We start from the raw sequence: 21,768 nt of genomic DNA on the forward strand, positions 1-21,768 counted from the left end.
ATCCCTGTACCAGGGAGAACATTATAAGAAATCAAACAAATATGTTGCTGCATTTTACATATGGGGTATAAATATATCTCCGTGGTGGTGTCGGTATATTTCACTGTACTGTATTGCATGGTGTATTTTAATACTAATGTAAACCAGTAACAATCTCTCTCCAATATAGTTGATAGAGATATCTAATATGTAGTCCTCTTTTACAAAAGGGATAACTATAAAATAAAGATAATTATGTTTAAGTTAACTGAGCCACAGAAAGATTATAGTCTTTGCCCAAGATGACAGGGCAGATTAGTGACAGAGGTGGGAAGAGAACCTAGGTGTCCAGAAACCCAGCCTGAGCTCAATCCTGTAGGCTACAACAGTCACTGGAGAACAAGCTATAGGAGTTCAAACAAAGCCTCTTAAATCACAACTGTCCAATCACTTCCTTTTTCATATAGTTTCAGTCACTACAATCATATGTAAAGTATGAATAAGAAATCAAAATTAATTGTTTGCAGGCTTGAGACAAACAATTTGTTTAATTTTTGCCTCTCAGCTTGGCCAAGGGAAATCAACAAAGTCAGTTTCACTTTTATTTATGGTCACTTTCCCTATGAGATATTTAGTGCAGCAATGTTAAAGACAACTGTTTTCATTTTTAAAAACATCTGTGGAAACTTTTGTATTGATTTCAGGTTTCGTAAAAGCTTGGTTTTAAAAAAAATGTTGAGCTAAATTTAAGTTAACAGCTTCCCCTTTAAACCCACTCTACCACAGCATACCTAATAAGGGCCCAATCTTTCTCCTGTTTAAGTACACAGCCCTGGAATGAGTTTTGCCTGGATGTAGAAGTTTGCCCACACAGTGCTTATTGCAGGATTGGGACCTAAATAAAGGACAGCAGGACTGGGCCTTAAATTATGCCTCACCCTACCCTCCAAAAATGCGACTCATCAGTCTAACATGGTTTCTTGATTTTAAATGAATGTCACATTAAAATATTTCAAAATCAACAAGACAGTTGATAGTCCAAAATAAGTAACTTGCAGAGTGGTTAAGTCTTACTCACTAGGACAGAGAAAGGCCCTCATTTTGGATTAATATTAAAGACTCCTTTTAGCACTCAATGCCTTTTGTACAGTATGTTTCAAGGAGATACTGAAGAACTCACTGGCTTTCATCCCAGCTGTCACCTCCGACTTGTGCACTGAAACAAACATCTTCCCCCCTCTCCACCCTCACTGCCATTTAGCAATTTCCCTTTGCACCAAACCCGCCTCTCCCAGGCAGGGTTGCCAATTTTGGTTGGACGTATTCCTGGAGGTTATCATCACATGACATAATCTTTAATTCCCGGAGACTCTGGACAATCCTGGAGGGTTGGCAACCCTATGAGTCTCAGGTACTCGAGCTCTATCCTCCCCATCAGAGAAATGCCCCCAGTGCTTCACAAACACAGCCTACCCCCCCCGCCCAGGAAACAACACCCACAAAATGACACTGCCACCCTCCCACCATCACAGTCGGCCCCCCACCCAGGGAGTTCCCTGGACGAGGACACAACCCCAGCACCTCCTGGCCCCAGAATTAACCCTCAATTATCCACCCTCCAAAATCCCAACACCCCTCCTCCAAAAGGGTGGGGCAGAGCCACTGCTTCCCCACCCCCACCCTAAACATGAGCTCCCCAAGAGTGCCCTGGGCCTGCCAAGCCACCCCCACACTTACTGTGCCGGCCGCGCCCCCTCTCTGCCCAGGAAAGAGCCGGGCTGCCCCCGGGCCGGGCCTGGCGGCCACTCGCAGCCCACTTCAGGAGGCCCGGACGCCGCTCCCTGGAAGCCCTCTGTGCAGCGGCCCGCCCACCCCGCGCCAGCGGCCCTGGGTCATGTGCACAGGCGCCGGCTGATGAGTCGGTTCCTGCTCGGTGCCCGCCTGCGCCGCGGAGAGTCCTCGCCTCCCTTGGCGGCTGCGGTTCCTATAGGGACGGAGGGGAGCGCGGCCTGCTGCCGGCGGAGCCGCCTCAGGGCCTGAGCCCCTGGCACCAGGTAGCGGGGCCGATGCCTTGCGGGCGCCCCGCCCCGGCCGAGCTGGGATTGGCGGGGGGCTGTTGCTGGTGGGGCCGGTGAGGTTCTCGTATGGGGAGGGGGAAGCTGCCCGCAATGGGGTGTGTGTGTGTGATGTTAGCCAGTGAGGTTAGTCTCAGTGTGGGTGCTCCCAAACGTGGTGCAGATGTTGCCCCTGAGGCATTTGCAGCTCCCTCTGGCATGGGTCAGGCTAGGGGTGGCACTGCCGCCACCTCTGTGCCTGCCAGGGAGATGCTGTGGTGTGGCCCCAAGATGCGAAGTGAAGGCCGAGATAGCAGAGCTCTTTGCTTGGCATGTTTCACCTGGAAATCTACCTGGGGTGGGAAGTGATGGGGGGTGGGGGATCAGCACTAGGACAGTGGCCCGGACAAAGGGCAGCGTTGAGTGTCTGGAAGGGTAGCCTTGGGAGCATCAGGGATACTTGGCATTTTTCATCGGTAGATCTCAAAGTGGGCTGAAGGTCTTTTTTTTTGTAATCTCTGTTTTAAAGATGGGGAAACTGAGTCATGGGGCAGCTGGGTACTGACACATTCTGCAGAATCTAAATGTTCATGTAAAATAAAAACAACAATGAGTCCCGTGGTACCTTAAAGACTACCCACAAAAGCTTATGTTCCAATACATTTTTAGTCTTTAAGGTGCTACAGGACTCACTGTTGCTTTTAACAGATCCAGACTAACACGGCTACCCCTCTGATATGTAAAATAAAGACGTTTCTAGTCGTAAGGTGCTAAAATGGGTTTATGGAAAATAGATCCTCTCAAACTAACTTAATATCTTTTTTTTTTGGATGGGTTTATGGTTGATAAAGGTAATAGAGCTGATGAAATATACTTAGACTTTTGTAAGGCATTTGACTTGGCACCACACAACATTTTGATTAAAAAACTAGAAGGATATAAAATTAACATAGCAAATATTAAACTGATTAAAATCTGGCCAACTGATAGGTCTCAAAATGTAACTGTAGCTGGTGAATTGTCATCAAGCAGTTATGTCCCTGAGGGACTGGTTCTTGGCTCTGTGCTATGTAACATTTTTATCAGTGACATGGAAGAAAACATAAAATCATCACTGATAAAGTTTATAGTCGATTTTGGTAAATTTCACGGTCATAGGATTTAAAAAATAATAAATTGCATGATTTCAGCTATCTAAATCTGAAATTTCATCATGTTGTAATTGTAGGGGTCCTGACCCAAAAAGGAGTTGTTGGGGGGAGTCACAAGGTGATTGTAGAGGGGTTGCAGTACTGCTACCCGTATTTCTGCACTGCTGCTGCTGGGCAGCTGGAGAGCGGCGGCTGCTGGCTGAGAGTCCAGCTCTGAAGGTAGAGCTGCCACCAGCAGTGCAGAAGTAAGGATGGCCTGGTATGGTATTGCCACCCTTACTGCTGCCTGCAGAGCTGGGCCCTCAGTCAGCAGCCTCACTTTCCAGCCACCCAGCTTTGAAGGCAGCAGCGCAGAAGGAAGGATGGCATGGTATGGTATTGCCACCCCTACTTCTGTGCTGCTGCTGGCGGGGCGCTGCCTTCAGAGGTGGGCACCTGGCCAATAGCTGCCGCTCTCTGGTTGCCCAGTTCTGAAGGCAGCACAGAAATAAGGGTGGCAATACTGTGACCCCCCCATAAAATGACCTTGCAATCCCACTGCAACTCTCTTTTGGGTCAAGACCCCCAATTTGAGAAACACTGGTCTCCCCTGTGAAATCTGTATAGTGTAGGGTAAAAGCACCCAGAAGACCAGATTTCATGAGGGGAGATCTCAGATTTCATGGTCTGTTATGTGTTTTTCATGGCTGTAAATTTGTTAGGGCCCTGCAGATGACACAAAAATTGGGGAACTGGGGAACCATTAGAAAAGGGATAGATAATAAGTAGGGATATGATTTTGTCATGGAGGTCACGGATTCTGTGACTTTAATGGACCTCTGAGACTTCTTTGGCATTGGCAGGGTTGGAGCAGCTCTCAGCCACCTCTGCCCCCCTGGTGGGGCTTGAACTGTCCGGTTTCCTTCCCCTATGGACAGGTCACGGGCTTCCGTGAATTTTTGTTTATTGCCTATGATCTGTCTGTGACTTTGATGAAAAATTTCTGTGACAAAATCTTATCCCATAAGACAAAAATATCATAATGCCTCTATATAAATCCATGGCATACCCACAACTTGAATACTGCATGCAGATCTGGTCACCCCATCTCAAAAAATATATATTAGAATTGGAAAAGGACAATACAAAATGATTAGGGGTATGGAACAGCTTCCATATGAGGAGAGATTAAAAAGACTGGAACTTTTCTGGTTGGAAAACAGACAACTAAAATATAGATGAGCAATGGAGCATAACTGTAGGAGCAAGCAATCCCATTACAGGTGGGAAAAGTCACTTAAGAGCTTGTGTGGCAGCCAATGTACCAACAGAGGGAAGGCAGTGAATCAGTGAGAGAGCTAGGCTGCTGGTGGTAGAGCTGCAGTAACTATGCTAATGCAAATAAAAAAGTTCATTGGGTGGCAAAAACTAGATATTACTCTTGTGTGACTCTATCAGCAGCCCCAATGTGCTACTGGCACTGACTGTTAATTTTGTGACCTTTTTGGTAATATAGACACATCACTCTTTTTCATTGGAGGAATTGGATAATTTTACTGGTGAATGCATTCTTGGGATAGAGTCATGTCCTTTGTTTGACGGTCTCTATATAAGTGACAATTGTTTGTTTCTTCTGAGGGCTGCCTGTTTGTCAAAACTCCCCTTATAGTCAGTGGGCATTTTACCTTCAGTGAGAATGTGAAAGCCACAAGCCACTTTCTGCAGTGTAGTGCTGTTTGGCGTTGCACCACAGATGTTTGGTGTACCTGGGGTGAAATCCTGGCTCCAGTGGAGTCATTTACAAAGCTTTCATTGACTTCAGTGGGGCCAGGATTTCACCCCTGCTCTTCAACATGTGATTAGAGCTGTTGGGACTCTCAGTTGGATATTTGTACTTCTATTTCTTTTTCAAATGCTTTATCGCTAAAACCCCTTTTCTGTTATTTCCAAGGTAATTATTTCAAGATGCCTGGGGGTTCAGTGATTTCGTTCAACTGTGTGGATTCTTCTCTATCGTCTCTGAAAAACTGCCAGTCATACATCAACACTGGGATGGATATTGCTACTAATGTTGCTCTTGACCTTGTGGAAAATTGCAGTAAGTAATTGTTTTGAGTAAATGATCTTGTTTATTATCACCTTTGAACCTTATAGACAGTCCTAAGCATGCATATGTGGGCCTGGAAGCAATACAAATCCACCTTCTTTACAGAGAGTAGCAGCTTCACCTGTCCAGTGTACTTTAGGGGGTTATCATTTAAATCACATCCCCGTCTTGAAAGATAAATTGAATGGAAATATAAATAGCAAGAAAATAATGCTCTAGTTTCTTGTACCACAGAAGGCCAATTATATATCAGTGTTCACTATTCTGCAGCTTTGCAGAAGATTTAGCAGTGCAGAAAGTGGGGGGAGGGAGACTGATCCAAAACATCCTAAACTGATTAAAAAATGATTCTTAGTTCTAATGTAGCTCCTTTGTTTTTGTTCTAATGTTTTCAAAAGTGACTAGTGATTTTGGGTGCTCAACTTATGGCACATTTAAGATGCCTCATTTTCACAAAATGCTGAGCTCCCACTTCTTGAAGATGCTTCATTCTGGGCATTCAAAAATGGAGGTACCCGAAATCCCTAATTACTTCTGAAAATCTTGGCCTTCATGTTTTCTAATGTCAGATGCGTGCAAATCTGCTTTTCAAGGGGAAAGTAAAATGTGAGATCCCCTATTCCTACCACCACTCAGTCAACTTTTCCTGTGCTGTTACTGACCACAGCCAGGATCTGGTTGTACTCATTACAGGGCTGCCTAAAATGAGTGTTCTAAAATAGTCTTGGAGAAACAATAGCTCCACAAGAGGTCAGAAGGTTGCTTTTCCTTCCACTGTGGCTTTATCTCCAAACAGTCAAAAATTCAAATAATAATAATGAATGAATCTATCTTTTAATAAGAATGGAGACTGAAAATCCGGTGACAACAACAATAAAAAGAATATTCATGGCATATCTAATCTGACATTCAACAACTACTAGACAGGGTAACAGATCCAGACTAACACGGCTACCCCTCTGATACTAGACAGGGTAGGCATCAGTTGGGTTTAATTACAATGAAGAACAACCTTGTATTTCTAGAGAGTTACCTTTCTCCCCTCTGACCCTTTCAACAAGCCACCATGTCAGAGACAATGGACAGGATTCTTAGCTGTGTACCATTCCCATTACCTTGGCAGTGCAAAGGAAGCAGAAAGATGGCTTAAACAGACAGTTTGGGATTCCCCTTGCATATGGGACTCCGTGGCTAGAGTAAAACTGGTATAACTAGCCCTATATTCCCCTGCTCCTGGTGTCACCCCATCTCACCCCATCTTAGGCATTCCAGCAATCCCAGACACTCATAATGACCCTTAGTAGTCAGTTATTGCCAGCACAAGTTAAAACAGCTCTGGGGCTCCACAGTGTGAACTATGAATGGGAAAATGGGAAATGACTGCCTAGGAAGGAGTACGGCGGAAAGGAATCTGGGGATCATAGTGGACCACAAGCTAAATATGAGTCAACAGTGTAATGCTGCAAAGAAAGTGAACATCATTTTGGGATGTATTCGCAGGAGTGTTGTAAGTAAGACTCAAGAAGTAATTCTTCCGCTCTACTCCATGCTGATTAGGCCTCAACTGGAGTATTGTGTGTGTCCAGTTCTGGGTGCCACATTTCAGGAAAGATGTGGACAAATTGGAAAAAGTCCAGAGAAGAGCAACAAAAATGATTAAAAGTCTAGAAAACATGACCTATGAGGGAAGATTGAAAAAATTGGATTTGTTTAGTCTGGAAAAGAGAAGACTGAGAAGGGACATAACAGTTTTCAAGTACATAAAAAGTTGTTACAAGGAGGAGGGAGAAAAATTGTTCTTAACCTCTGAGGATAGGACAAGAAGCAATGGGCTTAAATTGCTGCAAGGGAGGTTTAGTTTGGACATTAGGAAAAGCTTCCTAAAAGTCAGGGTGGTTAAGCACTGGAATAAATTATCTAGGCTAGGGAGGTTGTGGAATCTCCATCGCTGGAGATTTTTAAGAGCAGGTTAGACAAATACTTGTCAGGAATGGTCTAGATAATTCTTGGTCCTGCCATGAGTGAAGGGGACTGGACTAGGTAGTCCCTTCCAGTCCTATGATTCTATGATTATGAATTATATGTAACATTCCGGACTGGGACTTAGGCGTTCTACTCCTGGCTCTGCCACTGGCCTGATGGGTAATCGTATTAATTCTATCTGCTGCAGCTTCCTCACTTGTGACATGAGGCTATTGACACTGACCTCCTTTGTAAAATGCTTTGAGATTAACAGATGAAAAGTCCTGTATAATAGCTAGATATTATTATCATTAACCCTGATCTATCACACAAGGCCATTTACATGATGAAAATATGGCATGGTTACTGTTAATTTAGCTTATGATACACCCATGCAAGTATTTTCTGTGCATTTCATTCCTGACTTGGGGTCATTTTCTGCAGACTTGAATGTAATGGTAAGATGTTCAGTTGCATTAATATTTCACTTAAAGATTGTGGAATGGTTTGTTGGGCTGAAGATCACTCTGAAAGGTTCAGGGGAAGATGTGGGACATGGTGAAGGGCAGAGTTAAATTTCCAAGTGTATTATTAAGGGAAGCGTGCTTCTCCTCTGTTGGGTCAGAATAGGGCACGTTCCAATGAACAAAGGATCTTGAAAGACAGCTTTTTTCCCCTTTTTGATTGACATCTACATAAATATAAAATGAACAAGTGTGTAGCCGAGCTCCCCTTGGCTACAGTATCAAAAAGTCAAATTAAGGAAGAAAATTAAATTAAATTCCAATGTAACAGTACTACTGGGAAGTGCGATTTCTAGGAGAGTAATTTATGCCCATAGAGCTCCTACTTTCTGCTCTCAGAACTTGGTGTGACTATGGAAGTCAGCTTGTTCAGTAGTGTGTTGATTCTTTGCTGAAATTGCAGCTTGGGTAGGCTTTGAATTTTATTCACCTCAGAGAAGTAACAAATGTAATAAACTGTTCTGGACCTTGTTTGCAGGGCCGGCTCCAGACCCCAGCGCGCCAAGCGCGCGCTTGGGGCGGCATTTTGCTGGCAGGGCGGCAGGTGGCTCCGGCGGACCTTCCGCAGTCATGCCTGCGGGAGGTCCACCGGAGCCGCGGGACCAGCAGACCTCCCGCAAGCATGACTGTGGAGGGTTCGCTGGTCCCGCGGCTCGGGTGGACCTCCCGCAGGCATGACTGCGGAAGGTCCGCCGGAGCTGCCTGCCGCCCTCCCAGCGCACCCTCTGCAGGCACGTCTGCAAGAGGTCCCCCGCAGCCGCGGGACCGGCAGCGCGCCCCCTGCGGCATGCCGCCGTGCTCGGGGCGGCCAAATTCCTAGAGCCGCCCCTGCTTGTTTGGACAATAAATTGTGCTATTCTATGTAGCCAGCATTGTTTCATGCATAAAAGGGATGTTTTATTGAAACAGTCTTTTTGTTCGAGCTGAGTTGGTTTAGTAAGTTTTATTTCCTATATTGAAAAAATAGTTTCTGTCCCCTCTGATTCTTCCCCACCAAGCAGAAGTGTGTGTATGCATGTGTGTGTTTGGTTTTATTAGAACATCTTGTTTTAATGTTGACAGCAGTTTGGTTTTTAGGAATAGCAGGCATGTACCAAAGGCCAAGTACTATCCTGAGATACAGGAGAGTAAGTTGTCAGTTTGTTTCAACAGGGCATTGCATTGTGCGTTGTGTCTGAGTGCAGAATTTGATATATGAAGGGTGTTTTGTGCTGAAAGGTGCTGACAACTTTCAGGAATAAAATGCTTTTACAGGCCTGACTTTGCAAATACGTGCCACCAGGCACACTGTTTATACTATACCCAGTACTGTTTTTCGAACTGGGCACTAAAACAATAACACATACTGACTTCTAATTTCACAGCAATAAGTGTATTATAACTAGTTTAAGACATTAATGCTAGGGACGTACTGGCATATTTTCTACAGAAGTATGACTATTGTTACTTTGAGTTCATGGTGTGTGATTTTTTTGTTTGTTTGTTTTTTTTAAAGATAAAGCAGTGATTTGCAAAAGAACATGGGAACAAGCATATGATTCCAACTCCAGAGTGTGTTAGCAATCTTAAAAGTGTAAATTGTCTTTGATGGATCTAAAAATGCTTTTATCCTATGCCAGTCTTGAGCATTTCCTCCTCCCCCAACAAAGTAGTGCCAATTACTGCAGATTAACATTCTGAACTATTTCTTTTTTACATATGTTAGTTGCATTTGCAGTGTTCTCCCTCCTTTCCCCACGGAATATCGGAAACCAGACAGCTTTATTCCTTTTTCTATTTTCCCTTTTTTCTTTTCTCATGAATGGAAGTTGTGAAACAGCTGTAATGTCAATGTTTAAGTGGAGTAAAAAAACAAAACAAAACATAACTTGCCAGGGAGAAGGAGTGGGCAAGATGTAAGCAATATTGTTACAAAATAAAATGGAAAGAAAACAGCCCTCCCCATGTCTCTGTGATGGCCCTCACCTCTGACCTGCCATAGCTTTTTGGAAAAAATCCATACAAAGAATAAAGAGCTTTTCCAGGTTGGATATGGGAGCTATGGTAACCACACTACATGAAGTGGAGTTAGCAGCTATATAAATAGATAGTAGTGACCTTATTTTGAATGAAATGCGAGTGTAACTATTTGTTGGATCAAGAAAGCTGCTGATAGGAATAGGTGCCAGACTAGGGAGTATGAGCTGACAGCATAATCAACAGATTGTACTAATCTTAATAGTACTTTGTTTTTGACTGTCTTCAGAGGACCTCAAGCACTTCACAAATATTAGTTAGCCTCACAACTCCCCTGTGAGGTAGATAAGAGATGTAGGTATTACTTATTCCACCACTGAAATGAAGCCACTTTTAGGGTGCATCATGGCTGTTGCTTAACAACACACAATAACTACACAACAGTTTAAGGTAGAAAACACAGTAAAGTACCATATCCGACTGGAACAACAGAAGACGTTCTGGATAAGTAGAGTGTAGTTACCTGAGTTTGAAATTTCAGCCAGGACAGCAGGGTTAACGTGCTTGCTCTTATAATAAGATGCCCTGTTTCTTTCATGACCGTGAGCGGTCAGAGCTTTGATTTGACGACCCATCTGAAGGATGGCACCAGAGCAATACAGAGCTGTCTAATCCCGTATTGTGGTATCATTTGGATATTGATTTAAAGGAGAGGTTGCCATCTGCTGAATTGAAATTGCTACTTTCCCATAGCACCTACATTTCCTTTGAGGTATCTCTCATCCAAATACTGACCAAGCCCACCTCTGCTTAGCTTGTGAGATATAACAGGTTCATGAGACAAGGTAACATGACTGTAGGTCAGCACAAATATCGGGCTAAGATGCCATAGTTTACTTTATTTTCTCTGACGCCCTTTGCAAAATCTGTCTTTAAGATTCTTCAGTACAGTCTCATTAATAACAAAACACTTTGCGCTGTTCAAAATTAACTGGTGTGGGGCTATAACTTTACAAGGACACATGTTTGAGGGTTTTAGGCTAGATATTTTGAGTTCTTGTAACCTCTTTGCACATGTAAGTTCCATACCAAAGTTTTATCCATCTTTATCCGTCTTTTACTCTCCGCTAAGTCTTTCACAAGTTGAAGTAGCCTGATTGGTCACAGGATTCCAGTGGGGGTGTTTTCCATTGTTACATAGACTTTTTTTTATATCTCTTACAATATATAACTTTATTGAAATTTAAGCACAGTACACACTGCACTATATATTGGGAATGCGCATTCTGGGAAAGAGAGAGGGCCAGATTCACTGGCATCAATTGGAGCAGTTCCTTTGACGCTATGGTGATATACACTTGCTGATAATCTGGCCCATATTCAGGGAAGGATGATCTTGTGTACAGGAAAAGTGTGATTTAGAAGATCTATTTCTGTATAACTGTTGGAAAGTTCACTTTACTTTTCTGTGATTCAATTACCGTATCTGCAGAATAGAATAATATTTCAACTTCTACACATGTGTATTGTGAGCAGAGTCTTCCCCAGGAACTGAAATTAGAGGGGTGTTTGAATTTGAGGGAGGGATAGGGTGACCAGATGTTCCGATTTATAGGGACAGTCCCAATTTTTGGGTCTTTTTCTTATATAGGCTCCTATTACCCCCACCCCCCGTCCTGATTTTTCACATTTGCTGTCTGGTCACCCTAGTGGGGGAAGTTGGAAAATTACTAAACTGGCAACACTGCAATGATGTAACTAGTTGACACTGCATGTAGCTGGGGCGGGGCAGATGGGGGAGTTTAGAGGGGTGTACACGGGAAATCCCCGATTGGGAGGAGTAAGACCTCAATCTTGCAAAGACACCAGTTTCACTTGACTGGTTCTGTTGGGCTAAGTGGAACTAGGAACTATGAACAGTTTAAAGTTAAGCATGTGCATAGGACTTTATAGGTTTGAGCCTAATTTTTTAATGTTTGTGAATCACTTTGTGAATCTCAGTGGAAGATACTAAAGAAATACAAAGAATCATTATTTATCATGTTATAGTAAAGAGCTCTGCTTACACCCAGTAGTCAGAAGGAAAAGAATAATAGTATCAAAACAACATATACAATCTTCATGAGCCATTCAAGGATTTTAACATTCAGGATTACAGATTTTGAATCTTTTTTCCATGGTGCATCTGAGCATTGCTTTGCTTTCCTGCTGCACTCTGGGAGCACTTCATCAAGCTGTGTCCATGAGGACTCCCAAGCCTGTTTCCTCAGAGAAGCCCACAGTTTCTGAGTCCATCTGATACATTAGTTGTTTAGACAGTTTTTGGCAATCAGCATTACATTACATCAGCCATGTAAAATTTCATTAGCCATTCTGCTGCTCAGTCCCACAGTGCATTTAAATCCATCTGAACTGTCTTTCAATCCTACATAAATGTTTACTCAGAGAAACAACTCACTCTTATTAATTATTCAGGGCATTTATTGCCATTTATGAATTTGTGTGGTGCCTAACAAATGGGGTACCACCTGATTAGAGCTACTTTAACATGAGTAAAGAATAATATTAAAGCACATGATTTTGCAAACCTTCTGCTTATGTAAATAGCACCATTGGCTTCAGCGAAGCTGCGTCTGTGATTAAAGACTACTCGCGCGTGTGTGTGTTGGCAGGTTTGGTCTCATAGCACTGGCAATGTCCTTGAAGTTGTTAAACAGAAAAAATAGACAGTCCCTGTCAGCTAGTTCAGACAACATATTTAGACTTATAAAAATAAGTTTCCATCAAATTGAATATTAAACGGACACATCATTTTTGAAATCTTGTGTGAGAGAGTTAAAAGTAGTGTCAAGCTCTACACCCACCCCTGATCCTCCTACCGATTTTTATTGTTCAAAAGTCACATTTTCCACTCTCTTTTGTTTTTTAATGCTCTTTTTGCTATTCTGTTGCTGTATAAAAGACCCACATAAACACAACGGAAAACTATGCATAGTCAATTCCACTGTTTCCTCTGTACAGTCATAGTGCTGTCATATGGACTCTAGCCTCAGTCCAGCGAAACATTTAAGCATGTGCTAAATTTTAAGCTTCCATTGAAGATAGTGGACTACTCAAGCATTTAAAGTTGAGCACATATTCAGGTGCTTGTCTCGATTGGGGCCTTAGTAGGCAAAGTATCTGGAAGTGAAATTTGCCAGAAACTAATTATAAATAAGCATGAAGCCAACTAGTCTATGGTATTTTCATTGCTTTGGCTCAGTACTATGCAAATGTAAACTACATAAATCTTACACACACCTATTTCCATTTTAATAATGTAATATGTTTTGACTATGCAGTGTTGTTGTAGCTATGTCAGTCCCAGGATGTTAGAGAGGCAAAGTGGGTAAGGTAATACCTTTTATTGGACCAACTTCTGTTGGTGAAAGAGACAAGCTTTCGAGCTACATGGAGCAGACCCGAGGAAGAGCTCTGGATAGCTCGAAAGCTTGTCTCTTTCACCAGCAGAATTTTGGTTCAGTAAAAGATATTACGTCACCAACCTTGTCTCTCTAATATGTTTAAGTATCAGATGAAGAAGCTTACTTTTTAAAATAATGGGTCTAGATTCTTCCGTCATTTATGTCAGCATAAATCTAGAGTAATTCTGTTCATGTAAGCTGATTTACTTTGCGTTTCACCAGTGTAATTGAATGCAGCATTTCCTTATTTTTTTTACTTGACATTGTCATAACACTGGTCCCAATTATATGAACTACTGTTAACCTCTCTGCACTCTGAGAAGATACTGTTCCCTACAACTATTGCTTAACTGCTGTTTCCTGTTTCTTAACCATTTTTCCTTAAGCTCAGCATGTTCATATGTAGGTAGAAAGCACTGCAGCAAATCTACATGAAATATTTGCAGACTAGATCAGGTTCTCTGATATGTTAAAATCAATTTAGGTCACTCCACTGGTGCAGACCTGCCTTAAACCTTGATCAGGCACCTTGATAATAGTGTACTGTAATCAGCCTGACTTGGGTCTGCATATTGTGAGACAGGGGTCTATACCTAGCTGTGCCAGAAGTGACCTTGTGCCAACTCTCTTACCTGACTGAGGGAAATATGCTTGTCTGACTCCCAAGGTGAGAGTAGGAGGCCTTGCTCAATAATATGGGCTGTGAAGGTACACAGAATTACTAGCAGCCATCAGAACAGCTGAGACTAGAAATCTTGGTCTACTCTTGGCTTCCCACCCAGCATTTCATCCCAGGGGTCGGCAACCTTTCAGAAGTGCTGTGCCGAGTCTTCATTTATTCACCCTAATTTAAGGTTTCGCGTGCCAGTAATACATGTTAATGTTTTTAGAAGGTCTCTTTCTATAAATCTATAATATATAACTAATCTATTGTTGTATGTAAAGTAAATAAGGTTTTTAAAATGTTTAAGAAGCTTCATTTAAAATTAAATTAAAATGCAGAGCCCCCCTGGACCGGTGGCCAGGACCCAGGCAGTGTGAGTGCCACTGAAAATCAGCTCGCACGTGTGCCATAGGTTGCCTACCCCTGCCTTAGACCAATGGTTCTCAGGCCGCTTGCGGCCCAATCAGCTGCAGCCCATGTGACATTCTCAGAGCCATACATGTAGTATAGATTTTGTGTACATGCGGCCCATGTAACACAGAGAGAGCTGCATATGTGGCCCACAATGGTAAATAGGTTGAGAATCACTGTTTTAGACTAAAGGGGCAGCTGTTCCTGCCATATTACAGCTGGAGCTTAAGCTGTGTGGTGCTGGGGAACATGCTCAGTGCAGATAGGTCAGTGCAGATAAAATGTTTGGAGATTTTTGCAGCAAATCTCTAAACAGCTCCACTGAGCATTTGTAAATGGAGATTTCATCACCTGACCGCATCATGGGGACCGCAAAAGGCATCTGGAAGCTCTAGGACTCTCCTGCCAAATGCCATATTCCTGCCCTAAAATGTGGAAGAACTAGAAGTCTTCAAAAAAAACGGTGGGATAAAATACTAAACAAAAAACTATTATCAAAAATTCTGTTTTCCCCTAAACGTGTTGTTGGAAATGACTCAACCATTAGTGCTGTAACTTTCCAAAAAAATCATCCTGAAGCACAAACCTGTGGCAAATTTCAGCCCAAATTATTAAAGTTTGGCAAAGTTATAAACAACTGAAAACAGGAGCTAACAGTGGGAAGTGATAGGCATGCTTAACTGTAGGCATTGCTGCCAGCTCTGCCTATAATTAAAGTGGCAAGATTAATGTTTTTTTTAACTGTTGCTGCTCCACCATGATCATGTACTGTCCACTATCATGTGAATAAACACCACACACTTTGATTTATAAATAAATAAGGTTATTGTGTGTAGCTTAAATTCAGGAATGTCCTTTTTTTCAGTCCCTCTTGGATTTACAGAAATAATGTTTTTGTCAGCTTCAACAGTCTGACCCCTTGTAGGAGCTGCCAGCCATCTGAGCTGGTGAAATTGACAGCAAGCTTGCACTATCATCTTCTGCAGTTGGCTACTGGTCAGCTGAATCAGGCAATCCTCTCTGTCAATAGCTGGGCTTGTGAAAATATTTATGTTGCTGCTTTCCAGGTCCTAAAGGACTTTCTGGCTCACCACTATGTACAAGCCTGTGGGTGTTCCAGAATGTTAGTGGTATGATTCTTTGGCATACACCCAAGACTTAATTGCCCTGGACAGCTCTGGCTCTCCCTGCTTTTCCCCTCTGCCAGTAATGCTTACCTCCATCGTCGCTCCCCACCCAATTTGTCTTTCTCCCACAGTGTCCTTGTGATTTCCCCCATGTTTCACACTGCATCTTTCCCAAGGACATTTTAAATGTGGTTTTAGCTTTAGATGCAAGTCCAATTGGCTTTTTTTTTGTAAGAACACGTGGCTTTCCTTCATTGCCATTTTAAGGTGATGTTGGAAGGGGGCTATTTCAAATGTCACTGGCCTTTCTGGGGCTCTGCAGTGTCACTTGTTGTAAATTTTTTTCTGCTCTGTAAGAAGAAGGGCCCAATGCATGTGAAATGGGAATGGTGACCACCTGTACCTCTGAACGCAGATAATTTTTCTTTTTCTAATTTCTAATTTTCTTTTTCTAATTTGTTTTTTTAATTGGAAATTCAAATAGATTGTTCCTGCAACACCTATAACATGGCATGTAACTTAACACCATATACATTCAAGTAAACTACTGCATGTGCATGAAATGGCCCATGATATGGTTACTCTGGGACTATAACAGAATTTTCTGACTTGTGCTTTTAACACGTGCATTGCAACAGTGCAGAATGTTAGGAAGTACAAATCATCCTGCTCTATTATTCATATTGCTAGTGTGTATCATTTTCTGCTAAGATATAAAAAAGGCCAGGTTGCTGCCCTGAAGGGAGGCTGCAGTATAAAGGCTAGACTGGTACTTGGTTGTCTGCCCTTAGAAAGGGGCTGTACATAGTTGTGCTGACCAAGGAGCACAGCATTGTGACTCTCTCCCTTATGTTCTTGCTCCAGGAGGGATGTAAACTGTGTCAGCCCATTTCCTAGCACATCTTAATTCACCCTGTACACGAGCTTATTTGTGCCTGGCTCTGCCCACTTCTAGCCCTTTTGTGACCCTTGTGCTGAACAGACTTCAGTCCCAAAGGCTTTCAGTCTGGTTCCTTTAATAACTGGTGCATTTAAAAAACAAGCTATGATTTTTTAAACAAAATCAAGAAAAATCAACCCAGGCTGATACTCTATCTGCTGTTCATCTAGTTGGGCCCAGATAGTGCACTGCACGTGGTATTAATGATGATAAACTGTGGGACCCTTGCATTGCACAGGTAGAATGGGTTATGCAGGGGTAGCTCTCCCTGAGACTTACCAGTGGTATTATAATGCTGTTTCCTATTTACAGTAAAATCTCAGAGTTACGAACACCAGAGTTACGAACTGACTGGTAAACCACACACCTCATTTGGAACAGGAAGTACACAATCAGGCAGCAGGAGAGAGAGAGAGAGACACACACACACACACGCACACAGAGTAAATACCGTACAGTACTGAATTAAATGTAAACTACTAAACAAAATAAAGGGAAAGTTTTTTAAAAAAAAGATTTGACAAGATAAGGAAATTGTTTCTGTGCTTGTTTCATTTAAAATAAGATGGTTAAAAGCAGCATTTGTCTTCTGCATAGTAAAGTTTCAAAGCTGTATTATGTCAATGTTTTGTTCAGAGTTATGAACAATCTCCATTCCTGAGATGTTCGTAACTGAGGTTATGCTGTATTTAGAAATGGGAAAGAAACTACATTTACTGGGACACAAGGGGGAGCTCTTGTCCAAATTAAAATCCTCAAGAGTCCTTGGGCTTGTCTTCACTACTGGGGTAAGTCAACCTAAGTTATGCTACTCCAGCGTTGCATCGATGGGAGACGCTCTCCGGTCGACTTACCTTACTCTTCTGGGGAAGCTGGAGTACCAGAGTTGACTGGAGAGCGCTCTGCCATCGATATAGCGGGTCTTCACTAGACCCGCTAAATTCACACCCACTGCAATTGCAGCAGCGTGGATCTCCCCAGTAGTGAAGACAAGCTCACTGTCTCTGGGGAGTAAATGCCAAGTGAGATTTTTTTTTTATCCCACTATTCCTGGTGGAGAATACAACTGCAGCGTGTCTCACTCCAGCTTTTAGAGACATGATTTTTTACTAAAGTCTGACACTTCTCTTTTCATCAGCAGTGTTTTCCCCAGTAGCTTACACCCTAATCCTAGCTCAGAGGAGTCAAATCATTGATGCCTGCTGACCAGAAATTAGAAATTGCTTTATGCATTTGGATCAGCTCAGAGGTCCATGTAGTACAGTATCCCCTCTCCAATATTGGCCACTACCAGATGCTTCAGAAGAAGCTGCAGGAGTCCTTGCAGTGGACTAACATGTCCACAGGGGAAGTTTCTTCCTAACCCCAGGCAGTTAGTGGTTAGTTTCTAGGAACTGTTTGCTAACAGACCCTCTGTTGCCAAACCAATGTGTGCCCCTAATCAGTGGCATGCACAAGCTTCGTAGAGCCACCAAATCTAGAATTCCTCTCCTGTTATCAAAGGAAACTCCTATTGTCAGGGTAACCGAGATAAGGTTCTCCCTATTGCTTTTGACAAGTGCCCTCACCCGCCACCAACATGTGCCCTGTTCCCCCCCCCCCCACACACCTTTAAAATCCTTCCTTTTATATCAGGAAATCTCGTCTCCCTTATTCTCATCATTAGTAACACAAAGACCCATGTTGTTGTCCTAGATCATGTCTTCTTTGTTTGCCTGTTTCATAGATGCTTTTGGGGGCAGGGAGTGTGTATTATGTGTGTTCTGTAAAACACGTCGTTTTATGCTGCTGTGTAAATATTTTATAATTATTACATGGAAAATCATTGCAGGGGCTTACGTAATGCAAGTATGAATTGCCTGCTTTGTTTGGTATCTGAAAAGTTCAATATCTGTTTTTCCTAGGAATGGATAGTGAAGTATTAAAAACACATTAATTTTTTAAAACAGTTTTTTCTTTTCAAACAAAAAGACTAGGCTGATCTTAATGAAAAGCTTTTCTAGATACAAGCCATTGCCGTTTGTACTGGACACATAGGTAAAACCAGCATCATATGGAAGTTTTCCAGTTTAATTATTCATTTTGCTGCCTTGCTGTAGTAAAGTTCATGTGCTCCTAAAGTATTGTTTTTACATATATTAAATACAAATGACTCCAACGTTCCCTTCCCCACCGTGGATGTTGATTGCACAGAGTTGACTTGATTACAGTCTATACAAGAGATTTCTGATCGTAGACTTCTCTTCAGTCTAACAGAAAAAGGTATAACAAGATCCAATGACTAGAAGCTGAAGCTAGGCAAATTCAAGATTAGAAATTAGGTCCAACTTTTTAACAGTGAAGATAATTAACCATTGGAACAATTTACTGGGGGTTACAGTGGATAATTTATCACTTGAAGTCTTTTGTCTTTGTAAAAATATACTATCACTAACTCAGAATTTATGAGCTTGTTGAATCTATGCTGTTGAATTTTCTAGTGGTAAGTTTTACTCCAAGTGCAAGAAGAATCAAGTGAAAGTAGAATAAGTTATAGTGAAGGGAAAATAGAGATAACTAGCGAGACAAAAAAATAAGTAAGAAAACTATCGTTTGTTTTTTGTTAGGTGGTTTTTTCCTCTGTAAATTGAAAATAACTAAATACTAAGAGAAAAACAAAATCCAGTAGATGGCAGCAAAGACTTTTTGTTGCAGTTATCCCATTATTATTCACCTGTTACAGTAATCTATGGAATGAAAATTCACTATTAGAATGGATTTAGAAATTTCACTGATCTATCACCAGACCCTTGGAATTTTAGTAGTATTAAAATGTAAATCGGGATTAAGATTCATGGCTGAGTCAGAGAGAATTAATACCATGGGTCACAAATTCATAGATTTGTTTAAGACCAGAAAGGAACAATGTCAACTAGTTTGCCCTCCTGCATAACATAAGCCATAGAATGTCACCCAGTTATATCTGCATAAAACCCAATAACTTGTGGTTGAACTAGAGAGCAACTTTTAGAAAGAAATCCAGCCTTGATTTAAAGCTAATTTGAAGAAGACCAATTTCTCTCTCATTCATCCTAGAACTGTTTTCCACTCACACTTTGTTCCTAAAGAAAGTTTCATGATACAAACATCATAATGGCCTTTTGACTCAGTATGTACTGAAAAGAACTTTTGTAATCGTTCAAATGAGCCATGTGATTTTTCTGTTTCATGGTTAACCTTGAGGCTCATGAAATGCTTGGTTGATTTCAAATATGTGTTTTCTCTTCCTGTCACCTTCCTCAGCATGAAATACAGATAACTCCCCTCTCAAGAGCTATTGAGAGTTAGAGAGGTTTGTAGCTGGCTTATGGGTTACCTAGTGTAGATTCATTCCCTTGTGTTCTAGACCTCATAGATTCCTAGAAAACCTCAAAATAAATTTTAAATGGGGCTTAAGTGCTACATAGGCCTTTTTGCAGACTCTCTGCACAGGGGTAAAATTTACCCAGATAAAACTAGGAACTGGAGATGTTTGACTGTTGAAAGTTATGGGCTTGAAATTATTGGGTGAAGTTATTTTGCCTGTGTTGTGCATGAGATCAGACTAGATAATGGTAATGGTCCCCTCTGATCTTAAAATCTATGGAAGATCTTCATGGATCTTGTGTGGGCCCTTTAGAACAGGGGTAAATTTCAATCTCTTTGAACAAAAACAAGTGAAATATTTTCTTTGCACAATTCATTATATAATTCTACCCTGATATAACGCTGTCCTTGTGAGCCAAAAAATCTTACCACGTTATAGGTGAAACGGTGTTATATTGAACTTGCTTTGATCCGCTGGTGTGCGCAGGGCCCCCTTCCTCTCCCCCCCCCCCGCAGCGCCTGGAGCACTGCTTTACCAAGTTATAGCCGAATTTGTGTTTTATTGGGTCGTGTTATATCGGGGTAGAGGTGTATATTAAAAAATTGCACTACAGGTCAGAGAGTGTTAATCTATTTCATTTCCATAGAAATGTGGCTGTAAGAAGGTACAACCAACTCCTGTTACATGAAAAGCATCTGGGCTTTAGAACAGGGCTGGGCAAACTTTTTAGCCCAAGGGCCACATCTGGGTATGGAAATGGTATGACGGGCCATCTCCTCCCCTCCCTCAAAACCGCCCCCCGCCTGCTGCCAGGGACCACAAAGCCGTGCCAGCAGCTGGCCACTTCTGGGAACGGCATGAGGCCATGGCATGCAGGCAGCCTGCTTGAGCCCTGCTGCGCTGGGGCCCCCCTTAGCCTGGGGCCCTGGGCTGCAGCCCCTAAAGCCCCTGTGTTAATCCAGCCCTGGTGAAGATGACTAATGAGGGGAAAAAAATGACTTGGAGATGTTTAACAAGATTAAGAAACTAGAGTGACTGTGCTATTTTTCTTAAAGCTTTCCGTTATGGAAAGAATTGACTGGTTTAAAAGTAAGCACAGCTGTAGTTTTGTCATTGTTGGGTAAAAGCAGAGAAGACTCCCATACATAAACATTAGCATTCTGGGGCCTTTTTAAAATTTACCATCCTGCTCCTTATAAATACTTACAGAAAGGGAGCACTGTACACTGGTATTCATAGACACAAAATGACCATGACTATGTGTGTGTGTGTGTGAGAGAGAGAGAGAGAGTGAGAGAGAGAGAGAGTGTGTGTGTGTGTGAGAGAGAGAGAGAGAAGTCAAATGATGTGTTCATAACTGTTCTGTCCCCTGGCCCTCCGCAGTTTTTACATTCACCACTGAATTGTCAAACCAGTGCATATTTAGCTCTGTCACTCCTTGCCTTTTTTCCTTTTTCTTCCCTCATTGATAAATTTTGTTGCTAAATTGAGGCTTTGTGCTAGGTTTCAGTTCACACCAAAAGGGTGTATCTGAACTATACTCTGCTGAAAAAGTATACACTGACCCAACTGCAACTTGAAGAGCTGTGTTCATTTTATCAGTTAGGATTACACATTGGAGTGAAATTCACCCCATGCAGAGGACTGGCATCGATGCCTATGCAGCACTTAAGTCCCTTTTAAGCCCCTTATTTTAGGACATAGGCTTATGCTGGCGTGGGGTGAATTTCACCCTAATTGTGCAGTGTAACTTTGATTAGCCAGACTCCCCCTCCTCCACTTTTCTCTGCAAGGATCTCTTCTATGTGAGATGCATGACAAGTGAGATGTTATTAGGCTGATGGATTGAGCTCATGGCTGGAAGCCAGGAACTCTTGTGTTCTCATTCTAGCTCTGCTGCTTTGGTGGCTTTAGGAAAGCCACTTAAGTTATCCGTGCCTCAGTTTCCCTTTTGCAAATGGAGATGCCTGCTTCACAGCAGTGCTTTGTGAGGATTTATTAACTAACATTTGTACAGCAGTTTGAAAATGAAAAGCTCCTATGTAGGTACTAAGTCTTAAGATTGCTAATGTCTGATGTGTCTTGCTGGTAGAATTCACAGTTG

At 42.2% G+C, this 21,768-nt stretch overlaps 2 protein-coding genes across 2 annotated transcripts in view; one reads left to right on the forward strand and one right to left on the reverse strand.

The window, feature by feature from the left end:
- Positions 1 to 1,856, reverse strand: part of WASHC5 (WASH complex subunit 5) — a 34,586-nt gene extending 32,730 nt beyond the window's left edge. Inside the window, exon 1 of the mRNA XM_039523535.1 lies at positions 1,717 to 1,856. The gene's annotated coding sequence lies outside the window, so the exon portion shown is untranslated. The remainder of the gene's footprint in view (positions 1 to 1,716) is intronic.
- Positions 1,857 to 1,884: 28 nt separating this feature from the next.
- NSMCE2 (NSE2 (MMS21) homolog, SMC5-SMC6 complex SUMO ligase) overlaps positions 1,885 to 21,768 on the forward strand; it is a 166,632-nt gene continuing 146,748 nt past the window's right edge. Inside the window, exons 1-2 of the mRNA XM_039523537.1 lie at positions 1,885 to 2,033; positions 5,115 to 5,261. Coding sequence (XP_039379471.1) covers positions 5,129 to 5,261 — 133 coding nt within the window. The 5' untranslated portion in view covers positions 1,885 to 2,033; positions 5,115 to 5,128. The remainder of the gene's footprint in view (positions 2,034 to 5,114; positions 5,262 to 21,768) is intronic.

This window comes from Mauremys reevesii, linkage group 2 (assembly GCF_016161935.1).
Source record: "Mauremys reevesii isolate NIE-2019 linkage group 2, ASM1616193v1, whole genome shotgun sequence".
NCBI classification, from domain to species: domain Eukaryota; kingdom Metazoa; phylum Chordata; order Testudines; family Geoemydidae; genus Mauremys; species Mauremys reevesii.